This window comes from Pleuronectes platessa, unplaced genomic scaffold (assembly GCF_947347685.1).
Source record: "Pleuronectes platessa unplaced genomic scaffold, fPlePla1.1 scaffold_38, whole genome shotgun sequence".
NCBI classification, from domain to species: Eukaryota; Metazoa; Chordata; class Actinopteri; order Pleuronectiformes; family Pleuronectidae; genus Pleuronectes; species Pleuronectes platessa.
This window is the reverse complement of record NW_026518977.1, coordinates 266,981-279,633: the sequence shown is the minus strand read 5'-3', so window position 1 is coordinate 279,633 and position 12,653 is coordinate 266,981. Positions and strand designations below refer to the sequence as shown.

The following is a 12,653-nucleotide window of genomic DNA, read 5'->3' as shown; positions in this document are numbered from 1 at the left end:
GAAAGTTTATTCATTTCTTGTAAGTGATCTCCTGTGCGCTCTGCCCGCTCTCTGTGCGCTCTGCGCCACTGCGCTCTCTGCGGTCTGCGCGCTCTGCTGAATTATGTTGAATTTCATGTAAAACAATAATAAACAGACAAATAAATTTACATGACAATTGTTTACAGTGCGGGAGTTACACTCCAACAGACCGCGTCACACTCGCGCTGTGGGTTTTACGCGGTGTCATTGCCGCCGGTCTACGGGGAGTATGACGGAAGTTGCATGTGCGCAGGACATCAGCTCCTGTGGAAACACACGAGCAAAGCGATGACGGAAGCGACGCTGATGGGATCGGTCCCAGAATTTCCTTGTGGTTAACTCTTTAGATTTGGAAGGGTCGAACATCAAAGCAGCAAACACAAAAACCTGAAGGGAACAACCTAAACTTAACTACTGAAATTAATGGAACCAAAAGACATGTTCCTATCCTGACTCCTCTTCCAGAAACAGGAGAAAAAATGGGTTCAACTCAAATGATACCCACCCCCCGAACCTGGCTGGGACATCCTCAACAGATCTTAAGACACGTTACAAGTGTAAGGGGTCAATTCTTAATACAGTTTTCGAGTTTTGGCAGTGTTATTTTTCCCGTTTTGCTGATATTTTAATTCATCCGACAGGACAGTGATTCCTATAGGCTGCGGGGATTTGGCGACGTCTATTAAGGGACACCGTAGCGCTCCCTCTCGCCCTCTCTCTCTCTCCACTGCCGGTCCTGTGTGTGTGAGTAAGTGCAGCGTGGCCGCAGCAGGTGCGGACACAAATTGTTTGTTGCGGTGAGTTTGCTGAAAGTAACTTTAATGTCAACGGAGATCACTCAGAAAACGTTCCGCAAATATTAACCTTTATTCCGTCCCTAGAGCCAGCGTACAAATGTGTGCGTGAGGGTGAGACTGTATCAGCGTCGGCATAAATGCGCGCTGTAATCTTCAGTCATAAGAGTAATACTTGTAAGTAATGCGCCGGAACAATTAACAGATTCTTCACTATTGTGTGCGTGACATTAAGTTAAGTTGTCTTTTCCTGTTTTAGTAATTGCTCTCAAGACAATAAGGACGGCGTGGATCCCTGCTTTATTTTAAATGAATTAAAGGTATGACATAATGATGTGTTTTATGATTGTCAATGTTTTCAAACATTTTGATAAACTGGTTTAAATTGTGTGAACTAACTACAACAAGTTTGTTTTATAGGGCTGCCTTATTTGACCTTATTTAAATTTAGTTTCTTTCTGATTTATTGGTTTGATTATTGTGCTTTTTGTTTTATTTTATTTTGTTCTATGGGAATGTGCAATATGGTTGACTGGTACGTATTAAATAAATTGTATATTTCTGAAATCACAGCCTCTTCTGCTGATGTTTTAATGTTCCTGACAGGACGGTGATTCTTATAGGCTGCAGGGAGTCGGCGAAGTCTATTTAGGGACCCCCTAACTCTTCCCTTCTCCCCCTCTCTCTCTCCCCCCACTGCCGGTCCTGCACTGATAAAAGTGATTCTGAGAGCATGTAATTGTAACACAATTATATCTATGATATTAACAATAAATATGTATGCTTTTAGTTCTACAAAAAATATATAGTTGTCGACTTAATCTGCATCTGTTGAAAATACAAGAGATTATTATTTTTTTTCTTAACAATATGTATTTACGAAATCTCAACTAATCTTCTTCCATACAAACATGCAACACACATTTTATTGTTGCATTTACGCTGCAAAGTGGCGGGAGTCACGTGATTTCATGCACCTGCGTAGTGCTCTGCCATAGGCTGTGCCTATTGTGGTCTGAGGTCAGGAGGCGGGGCCCCATTTTTGGCTCAGAAGAACTTTCTAGCATGGCGACGGGTCTCATCACCTTCATTGATCAGGTAAACTTTGCGCCAAAATATGTTTCTGAAATATATGCACTGCAGTAACACAATGTTGTTTCATTTTAATCAGAAGATATTTTTTTTACAGTTTCATTGGACTTTGTGCATGGTGAAGCCAGTTTGTCATCGACGGTTCGACAACTTCCAGGTAAGGTTTTCACATTGTTAAAGAAATAAAAATAATGTAAGAGGGTTTTTATGACGATAATATTAGTAAGTGGCTTTACACAAAGTATATTTAAAGAACATTTTTAGCGACACTAATAGGGTTTTCATGGTGCCGCAGCGTTTTCTTTACCCCGGGGCCGCACTGTCTGCGTTTGATCTGCAAACGGCTTCGTGTCGCGGTTGTCAGTTATTCACACCGGCTTCGGTTGAGCCACGGCTCCGCAGGCGAGCTGCTCTTGTCAGCGCCATGTTTTAACATAGGTCTGACGTTGCAAATGGCATCAAAAAGGTCCGATATGGATAGTTTATTTTTTGCCTGCTGCACACGCATGTGACACGTGCATCTCTCGTGCGCGCGCGCTCTCTCTCCCTCTCTTTGTCTCTGTCTCCCTGGCCCGCTCGCTCTCTCCCTGTCTCTATCTCTCTCGGTCTGTCTTTGTAGACTATACAGTCTGTGTAGACCGGGACACGAAGAGAAGCTGCGCCGGAGAACAAGTGAGTTGAAGTTTCACTGCCACGGAGCAAAACGATTTTTTTACAAGCTTACATGAAAGCTATCGTTTTTCTTGGTTTGACATAATCTTAAAATGAGTCAATCTAAGGTAAACTCAGCTTCTGCGTGAAAGAGCAGCCCCCCTCCACACACACACACACACACACACACACACACACACACACACACACACACACACACACACACACACACACACACACACCCTCTGTATGTCTGCTGCACAGTATGCAGCAGAGAGGAACGGTCCACAAAGAGGACTGGTCTCTGTGATCTTGATCTTTTCTACAGCAAATTATTCTGACCCATCCACCATCGTCACACAAACGGTCTCACAGATGCTGGAATTCAATGAAAATGCTTGAAATTACAATTGTGTTAATTTAAATAACCAAATCCTTTTTAATAAAATAAAACTACTCTATTGTGACTCAGCAAGGCTGTACAAGATACCCATTTGTCAGCAACTATTATTTTCATTGTTGATTTCATTATTGATTAATCAATCCATAAAATTATGAAACATGTTAATTAGTTTTTTCCCAATGCCCAAGGTGATATCCTAAAATGTCTTTACTCTCACAGTGGAGTAAAGAAATCATAACATTCACAATTGAGATAGTGAGATCTGAGTATTTGATTATGCTTTCATAAAAAATGCTTAAAAATTATGAATGAATAATCAAAATACTTGGCAATTAATTTAATGGTGGAAAAGTAATCTATTAACTGATTAATCATTGAAGCTGTAGGAGCCAAGTCTACTTACAGACCGGTGACACATTTTAAACATGATTTATGTTTTCATTAAATTTATCTCCCTTCAGTAGAATCAACATAAACAAAATTATGTTTTATGACAATAAAACATAATTTTGGTTGTTTGACTTAATGTATGACTTGCTTGATCAGTAACCATCTTGATGATCCAGTCTGTGTTTCATAAAGTAGCGTCATCTTTCTAAAGCATTCCAAGCAAAAGTAATGATTTTTAAACAAAAATTACAAATCAAACAAAACAAACTGTTTGCATCCTATGCCAGTCCTGAGACATGCATGCACAACTTTTTAAATGAAATGAGAATCATCAGGCCAAAATCGTATATCGTAAATCATACTATAATCGCAAAGGGCTTTCTTTAAGTGAGGTATATTATAAATACAATGTAAAAGTAATGCCATTCAATATTCTTACTATTGATCACACAGTAAAATGTTTCCATAAACAGAAAAGTTCAACAAATGTGTGTGTGCTGTCTGTTGTAGTTCCTGAAAGAAAAATTAATTGGCAGGTCAGACTAAAAAAGAGATAAACGGAAATCTGAATCAGCTAGGAAAATTGCAGTCTATTTTTAAATGACTGAGCAGCAAAATTATTGTCTTATGTTTATTTTTATTTTTACTTTTGTCGATGGACAGACGGACCAAGAAATGGAGAGGTGAACAACGTTTAATGGAAGCCAAGCTCCCTGCCCTAACAATGCCTACATCAAGAATCTCCTGCAGAGTCCCACCCTAACCTTCCCCAGAGACCACTCACTTTGCTTCTCCTTCGGGGTCTGGATGTACTTGGATCTAGCCCCTGGGTTTCAGTCCTAATGGGATGGATTTGCAAGATCTGTACTTTTGTTTGCCCTGAAACAAATGAACTTTTGAAGCACTATAGGTTTAGGCACATCCACAGAGAGTTTCTTCCCTGTTTGTATCCTGATTGCCCTTGCTCTTTCAAAACCTGGAATGCCCTCAAGTCACATTTGTCAAAGAGACATCCAACTAACAAATCCACACCAGAAGTGAATTGTTTTAGTTGTGAACTTTGCAGTTATTGTGCCTCCTCTGAGAAGGATTACTTCCAACATCTTGGAGTTCATCTTAGGAAAAGTGAAACTGTGCACTGTGTCTTCAGGGAGTGTGATTTTTACACAAATGTGTATGGAACATTTGCATCACACAGATCCCGACAACACGCATCACATTCTTCAAGTGACTTCCGGGTTGAAATCGTACATGAGTATGTAGACCAGTCAAATATTACAGATGATATTGCTGTAGCACAATGTTCTGAGGCTGAGGGTTCAGCAGAATATGACTGTTCAGGAGAGGAAGAATTGAAAGAAGAAGAAATTGAACTGAAGCTAGGCCACCTTTTATTAAAGTTAGAGAGCATTTATAATGTGCCAAGCAATTGCATTAGTGAAGTAGTAGCAGAGCTCCAGTTTATATCTTCTTCGGTGTCAGTTTCTGATATAACAAAAACTGTAAATTCATGTTTAAGGAAACATGAGGGGGTGCTTAATGACTCTGCCATCTCCGATTTAGTCAAACAGTTGTGTGAGACAAACCCTATTGGCACAGCTTTAAGAGCTGACGGTCCTCTTGCCACCTCTTACAAAAGGCATGAGTTTTTTAAGAAGAAATTTCACGTGGTAGAGCCTGTCGAATACATTCTGGACCAAAAGGAAGGTCAAACATTACAATACATTCCCATTCTTCAGTCATTGTCACAGATTTTAAGTGTGAAAGACATACAGGAGAAAGCTTTCAACTCTTCATATACTACTCTCGATGGATGTTACAAGTCATTTCGTGACGGAACACATTTTAAAGAAAATGCACTTCTTTCAACTGAAGACATAACTCTTCCTCTCATTCTCTACATTGACGATTTTGAGGTTTGCAATCCTCTGGGGACATCCCGAAAAAAACACAAAATCACTGCAGTGTACTGGGTATTGGCAAATATTCCACCACAGTTTCGTGCTACATTGAAGTCAATTTATCTAGCTATGCTTTGCAAGGCAGTTGACGTAAAGAAGTTTGGTTATGAGGCAGTGCTTGAACCACTTTTAAAAGACCTTGTCCAGTTGGAAGAGGAAGGGCTCTTTATTCCTATGTTTGGAAAGAAAATCAAAGGCACAATAGTTTGTGTAGTAGCGGACAATTTAGGTGCCCATTCAATCGGTGGCTTTTTAGAAAGCTTTTCTGGATCTCATGTTTGTAGGTTTTGTTTGGGAGAGCTGTCTGAGTTTCAGAAAAAAGAAGTAAGAACTGGATCCTTCCGAGGAAGAACGAAGCAGGAACATTCTCTTCATGTACAAACTGCTTTAGAAAGTCCCACTCTCACTCACTGCTTTGGTGTGAAAAGGCAGTGTGCCTTGACCAATAAATTAAGATATTTTAACGTTTTGTCAGGGTATCCACCAGACTTGCTCCACGACCTTTTCGAGGGAATAGTACGTCTGGAGTTGGCTCTGTGCCTTAAGGTTCTGATAAAGAAAAAATACTTTACTGTATTTCAACTCAATGACCTAATCAGACAGTTCAGCTACAGGTGGACTGACAAAGCTGACAGCCCACAGCCTGTGCCACTGAACTTTGCCACCCAAAACAGCGTCGGTGGAAACGCCCATGAAAATTGGTGTTTGTTGCGCCTGCTCCCTCTTATCATTGGTTTCACAGTGCCAGAGAGTGAACCAGCATGGCATCTTCTAATGGATCTAAAAGACATTGTTGAACTAGTGGTTTCTCCAGTTCACACCGATGACACAATCAGATACCTTGACACCAAGATATCAGAGCACAGGCATAGATACATGCAGGTTTTCCCAGAGGCAAAACTTCTGCCAAAGCACCATTTCCTTGAACATTATCCACAACTAATCAAGGCTTTTGGACCGCTTGTAGCTCTGTGGACGATGCGCTTTGAAGCGAAACATAGCTTCTTTAAGCGAGTCGTTCGACATACCAGGTGTTTTCGCAACATTTTATTGTCTCTTGCGGTTAAGCATCAGTTCATGCTGGCTTACCATATGCATGGCAGAGACATCCTCAAACCTGCCCTCAATGTCTCAAATCTGTCCACAGTGCCTGTGGATGTCCTGAAGGAAAACATACAGGATGCGGTGCAAAGAAAGTTTCCTGGAGAGACATGTGTTCATGTGGCCAATACAGTGATTTGCCATGGCACCAGTTACTCAGTGGGAATGATCTTGGCCTATGGATCCACTGGAGGGCTTCCAGACTTTGTTGAACTGAGTCTAATCCTCATTGTCCATGGCGAGCCTGTATTTGCTGTCAAGTGTTTACATTCCTGGTACAGTGAGCACCTCAGGGCTTTTGAATTGGAATCCACAAGACAAGCGACTGTCCTTAAAATGCAAGATTTAACAGACTCTTACCCTCTTGTCGCATATACTGTTCAGCAAAAGCGATTTGTCACCTTGAAGCATCACATTCTCCTGCAAGATTAGGTAGTTGTATACACTATACATTAGCAGGTTTTTAAATTGTTAAATTGTTGTCCAATATGTACCTATGAAACTGCAAAGGACATTATCTACTTAACTGAGAATACCTCATGCTCTTAACACATTGCTCTAAATTGTTAAAAGGTCCAGTGTGTAAGATTTAGGTGAAAGGGATCTATTGGTAGAAACTGTATACAAATCCTAATCCTAGTGATGTTTTCACTAGTGTGCTTCATCTAAATTGTATGCATTTGAGTTTTCTTTGCCCTAAAATGGGCGCTTTATGTTTAAATACTTTATATTAACATCAGTAGTGGGTCCTCTCTACAGAGTCCGCCATGCTTTTTACAGTCATCCAAACTGGACAAACTAAACAACTTTTTTAGTCTTTATGACAACTGAATGCTGCCACAGGTTCTAATGTTTCTTATGTCTTTTTCTTCAACTACAGAATCATCAACATGTCTGCCAAACTCCGAGTCATACTCCGAGAACAAATAAGGAAGCTTCCTTTGCCCTCAGGAATCCCAGAGACTGTGGAGGATTTGAAGAATATCGTTCAAGAGACATTTGCAATCGAGGAAGATTTTAGTTTGCAGTTCCAGGACCAGGAATTTTATGGTCAGTTTTTTACTCTCCTTAAAACATGCGACATAAAGGACAAAGACACCATCAAGGTGGTTCCTGCTGAGCCAGTGATCCTGGAGAGCTTTGATAGCAGTGGTGCAGACTTATCAGAAGATGTTGGTTCCACTGCATCCAGTGATACCATCATTCTCTCTTCTCCAAGGAGCACCTCCTCCCTTCGTACTGTGTCATGGCCAGCTCAATTTGAGGTACCTACCTTCGCCTTTGACACCGAGCTTGTTTTACAAGCTGCAAATGAAGTTTACCAAAAGGATGGAACCCTTCTTAATAATCCTTCAGTAAAATCGGACATTCTGGAGAAATTAGCAGAGAGTATTTTTTTCTACACTGCGTATCCTTCACAAGCACAAAGAGAGCAGGTAGCAGTGGCCCTAATTATGAAGCACCCTTGTTTGAAGGACCCAGTTTCATTTAATGGTTTGTACGGCTGGCACAACAGCCTTAAGTACAAGATGGGGAATTACAGAGCGAAGGTCAAACACCTTGGACTACCAGAGTTACAGGTTAATACTCTGAAGAGAAAATCGGCTGCAGATAGCACTCCAGCAAAAAATGTGAAAAAGGCAAAGAAATCGGAGGTGAATTACCTCCCACCTCCTCCTCAAGGCGAAAGTTTGGAAAGCCTTGAACAGGTGCGAGTGGAGCTTCTTTACGAGTTCAAGAAGAGGGACAACGACAGCGTGATCAATGATAAGATGGCAACAACCTTTTCACTGCGTCGAACCGATGTAATTCTCAATAAACCACCGGTGATTGACTTCAGGGCTCGATGGCCTGCCCTGTTTGCGCTTTCCCAGGTATGTTGAATATTTTAATCGTGTCCTCTCTATTACAGGATGTTGTTAGCAAAGTTAAAAATGTAATTTCTCTATATGGAATTAATCATTATCGGCTTGTATCTCAATCTTTGTCTTGGTCTCTCTCAGGTCGAGGAGGAATTCCGGAGGATCACTTTGAAGCCACTCCAGTCCACATTCCTAGGGAAGTTGGATCAATATACACCCCAGCTGTTGAGCTTGTTCAGGAGGAAGGGAGGAGCTGTCGGGAGGAAACTGGATGAGACCCTTGACATGTTAAATAAGGCACGTACTTATAATAGTATAGCAGTTAGCTTTGTGTAGTAGCATTCTGATTCTACATAATTTAATATTTAATATTTTTGTAGGACAACAGCATTGAATCTAGGAGAGAAGCGGTGGTCAGAGGCCTCATTCTCTACCTTGGAGAGAAGCCGGAGGGATTTATCAAAGTCTACCAGGTAAAGATAAAATACATCTGCCTTGTGTATATATTTCTACTGAAGTATTCATCACATTTTCAGGTTCTAAACAAGGCACAATTTTGGAAAATTAATATGCACAGTATAGTTAAATGTACTATAATACAGCTGGAGTAACCTCCACTATGCAAAGTAAATGGCATTTAAAATTAACCTTACAAAACAAGAAGATTTTAAACATGCATAATAGAGATCTGTTTCAGGCATGCAAACTTTAAATGTTTTGGCAAAGTTAGTCTTTCCTCAAATTCTTACTTTTTTTGCATTGCTGCAGTGCTTAATTAAATGCAAAGATGATTTATCCAATGATGGGTCTTACAATTTTGCTTCTCAATGGTAAAACCTCAAGTTCTACTTTTTTCACGATTAAAATGTAGTTAATGAAAAGTGGGTCAGTTTGGACCCCCTTCCCAATTCAATTAATTAGCGTCTTTGTCAACAGAAATAAACCAAACAAGTGAAGTGTAATTGTAACTTCTGTAGAGCTAAATGAGTAACAACAGTGTAAATTTAACTTAAGGTGGAATTAGTGGTTATATACTAAACAGAATATTCAATCAGTGGCATTTCCTTGAACTTTTTTGTCTCCTTATGTCCTCAATGTAAAATAACTCAGACGTGATTACAACACTGTTTTTGCTTTCAAACAATGCTTTTGTTAATCATTGGATTTACATAAAAGGGATAGAAAAAAAATTGTATTCCCTAATTATCTACTTCTCCACTATGCCGATGGATGGTAGGGTGAAGTGTTTGAGTCCACAATACACTTCAAGAGACTTAGGAGTAAACTGTGTTGCAGCCGAATACAATACATTGAAGGCAATTGTGACCTCCTTTGTTAAAATAAAACACCATTTTAAAAAAAACTAAATGCCTCCATACTGCTTGTGTGGCGTCACCCAAGTGTCTGCCTGCCACTACCCTAACCCTAGACTCAGCCAGTGGTGAGTTGATGAGTGATTTTTTCATTTTCTGTGAACTATCCGTTTAAAATTAAAGTGCTTTAAAAAAGCTATTAAAGCTTTAAAGTAAATTTACTGACACCTGTCCTTATGGTATATTTTACAGATTTTTGACAATGACGATGCTGCAGCTTTCCAAGAGGCCATCAGTACAATGGTACTGAACATCTTTATGGTCAGCAAAGCCAAGGATGAAGGTCTCGACAACCAGATAGGAATAGCCATCGAGGGAGAAGAGGTGCTTTTCGGTATTTCTGATGTTGCACATGCTTGTGCCTTCCTGATCGGACTTACGTATGCCTTGGAACTAAGCTATCCTAAGAAACTGAAATATACCTTTGAGGTTTTTCAGAAGATCTTTCTAGAGCTGGAGGATGTAAACCTCAAAATGTCCTCAAAGGTTCATGATCTCAAGGTCATGTTGCATGCCTAAAAGTCAAAATGACATCATAGGCCAATAGTTTGAGTGACCTTCCTCTTTTCAAGTTCAGCAGGTTTTACTGTTTCAAGGTCAGTTTACGTGTTTAAAAGCCATACAGACATCATAAAAGGAAGAGAGTTGAGTGAGCTTCCTCTCGGCTAGTTCTTTAGTTTTGGGTTTTACACAGCACTTTCTCAGGCTCTTCTAATGCACTTTCTCAGGTATGCTGAAAATGTAAACGACTACATTTATATTTGTGTTGCTGTATGCTTTACAATAGTTCCTTGCACTTTAAATTGTACAGTCAGCTAAAGCAAATGGCTGTCACCCAGGGCTGGACGATCATTACAATTATCATTTATAATTTTTAAGGGGAATTCTATTTTTCATAATTTGGTTATTTTGGGATATCGTGATGAACAATTTGGATTTCTAAACTGATACAAAGCTAATTTTATTGTAAATGTTAGACGACTAACAAATTGTTCAGCCCTGTCAGATGATAATTTCATATGTGTATCGTGTTGTTTTAAGCACCAATTGTTTCGGAGTGAGAGACTTAAGGATTAAGTTGCATTTCAAAATGTATTTCACCTTGTGAAGTGCTTTAAATAAATGTTTATACCTGATGTGGGTATTGTTCAGAGATATGTGATTTGGAGTTAATGACAGAGCCAATAAACCCTGTCAATTTTGATGACTATGAATTCTCCTTTAGCACCATCATGTTGTTATCACAATATTGACATATACACAATAGGTCAAAAATCTGAAGGGCAGATATTGAACGCTGTTAGTTTTGATTACTTCATGACCAAAATGTCAGCTTTTAAAAATAAGGCTGAAAAGTGACAAATTGATGTCCATTATATTTAACTGAAAAATAGTGTTTGATCTACTTAGAACAATTGAGGCAACTTTTTGCATCAGATTACTATGTACAACAAGCAAGACTGGTCTTTGTATGAAGTACTTAATTATTTGTATGTATGAAGCACATTTTGCCAGTAAAGTCAGCTTAAACTTTCTAGTTGAATAACGTCAGTTTTCAAGTTAAGTCAGCAAAATTTTGCTAGTAAAGTAATGCAATTTGTTGAGTAAAGTCAACTTTATTATGAAAGTAAATTTAAGTTAACTTTACTTGCAAAGTTTAGGTGATTTTACTTGGGAAAATTAAATTGACTTTACTTGGAAACTTTAGATCTTGTCTAGAAAAACTTAAGTAGTTCATACATAGCCCAATCTTGCTTGAACTAACTAATATTCTGATGCAAAAAGTTGCCTCGATTTTTTTAAGTAGATCAGGCAGGAAATTTTTATCAGTGTGTGTGTGTGAGGAAGTGTTGCGTGGGCCGAGCAGGGATGGATTTATAAAAGAGTGCGTAGGATTCTTACTAAAAGTGTGCTTATGCCCAAAAGCAGGAAATGGCGTAAGCCAAAGCTAATTCCGATTTATAAAACCGTGCGCACGCAAAACCTGAACTCCAAATCCGCTCTCCACACGCTCAATTTCTACTATAAATGGTCAATGCATAGCACGTCACGAATATTAAATTATGAAGCTGACCAATGGTTTTCCACCGCGAGTCCTGACGGAGGCACGGCATCAAGCGATGTGAAGAGGAAGTAAAACTTTCAGACACTGACATCGAGGTGTTTGTTAGTGAGATGGAGGTGAAGAGCGACTTATGGGACAGCTGTGATGTCACTAATAAAGGAAATACACTGATACTCTGCCGCTGCTGCTGTGGATAACACAATGTGTGAGAATAGAAATCGCTGAACCCTCGCTTCCTCCTCATCCTTCCATTCGCATGCACACATCGTCCAGAACCCCCCACCGGGGTCACGGTAGTATTTATCCATTTAGAGAATCGGACCGCTTCCCTCACATCAGTGGATCCTTGCCTCCACTCTGGGATCTTATTTTGAAAGTTTATTCATTTCTTGTAAGTGATCTCCTGTGCGCTCTGCCCGCTCTCTGTGCGCTCTGCGCCACTGCGCTCTCTGCGGTCTGCGCGCTCTGCTGAATTATGTTGAATTTCATTTAAAACAATAATAAACAGACAAATAAATTTACATGACAATTGTTTACAGTGCGGGAGTTACACTCCAACAGACCGCATCACACTCGCGCTGTGGGTTTTACGCGGTGTCATTGCCGCCGGTCTACGGGGAGTATGACGGAAGTTGCATGTGCGCAGGACATCAGCTCCTGTGGAAACACACGAGCAAAGCGATGACGGAAGCGACGCTGATGGGATCGGTCCCAGAATTTCCTTGTGGTTAACTCTTTAGATTTGGAAGGGTCGAACATCAAAGCAGCAAACACAAAAACCTGAAGGGAACAACCTAAACTTAACTACTGAAATTAATGGAACCAAAAGACATGTTCCTATCCTGACTCCTCTTCCAGAAACAGGAGAAAAAATGGGTTCAACTCAAATGATACCCACCCCCCGAACCTGGCTGGGACATCCTCAACAGATCTTAAGACA

The 12,653-nt window shown here is 40.0% G+C and overlaps 1 protein-coding gene across 1 annotated transcript; it reads left to right on the top strand.

The window, feature by feature from the left end:
• The first annotated feature begins 1,722 nt into the window (after positions 1-1,722).
• Positions 1,723-10,873, top strand: LOC128436354 (uncharacterized). Its single transcript, XM_053418127.1, has 6 exons — positions 1,723-1,913; positions 2,005-2,064; positions 7,294-8,287; positions 8,417-8,572; positions 8,656-8,748; positions 9,841-10,873. The coding sequence occupies exons 3-6, from the start codon at positions 7,304-7,306 to the stop codon at positions 10,165-10,167; spliced, it is 1,560 nt and encodes a 519-aa protein (XP_053274102.1). The 5' UTR covers positions 1,723-1,913; positions 2,005-2,064; positions 7,294-7,303; the 3' UTR covers positions 10,168-10,873.
• Positions 10,874-12,653: the final 1,780 nt, after the last annotated feature.

Coding starts and splice junctions, on each gene's coding strand:
- LOC128436354 (XM_053418127.1), top strand. CDS start 7,304: ATGTCTGCCAAACTCCGAGTCATACTCCGAGAACAAATAAGGAAGCTT. Junction 8,573..8,655: donor CCCTTGACATGTTAAATAAG/GCACGTACTTAT, acceptor ATATTTTTGTAG/GACAACAGCATTGAATCTAG. Junction 8,749..9,840: donor GATTTATCAAAGTCTACCAG/GTAAAGATAAAA, acceptor TATATTTTACAG/ATTTTTGACAATGACGATGC.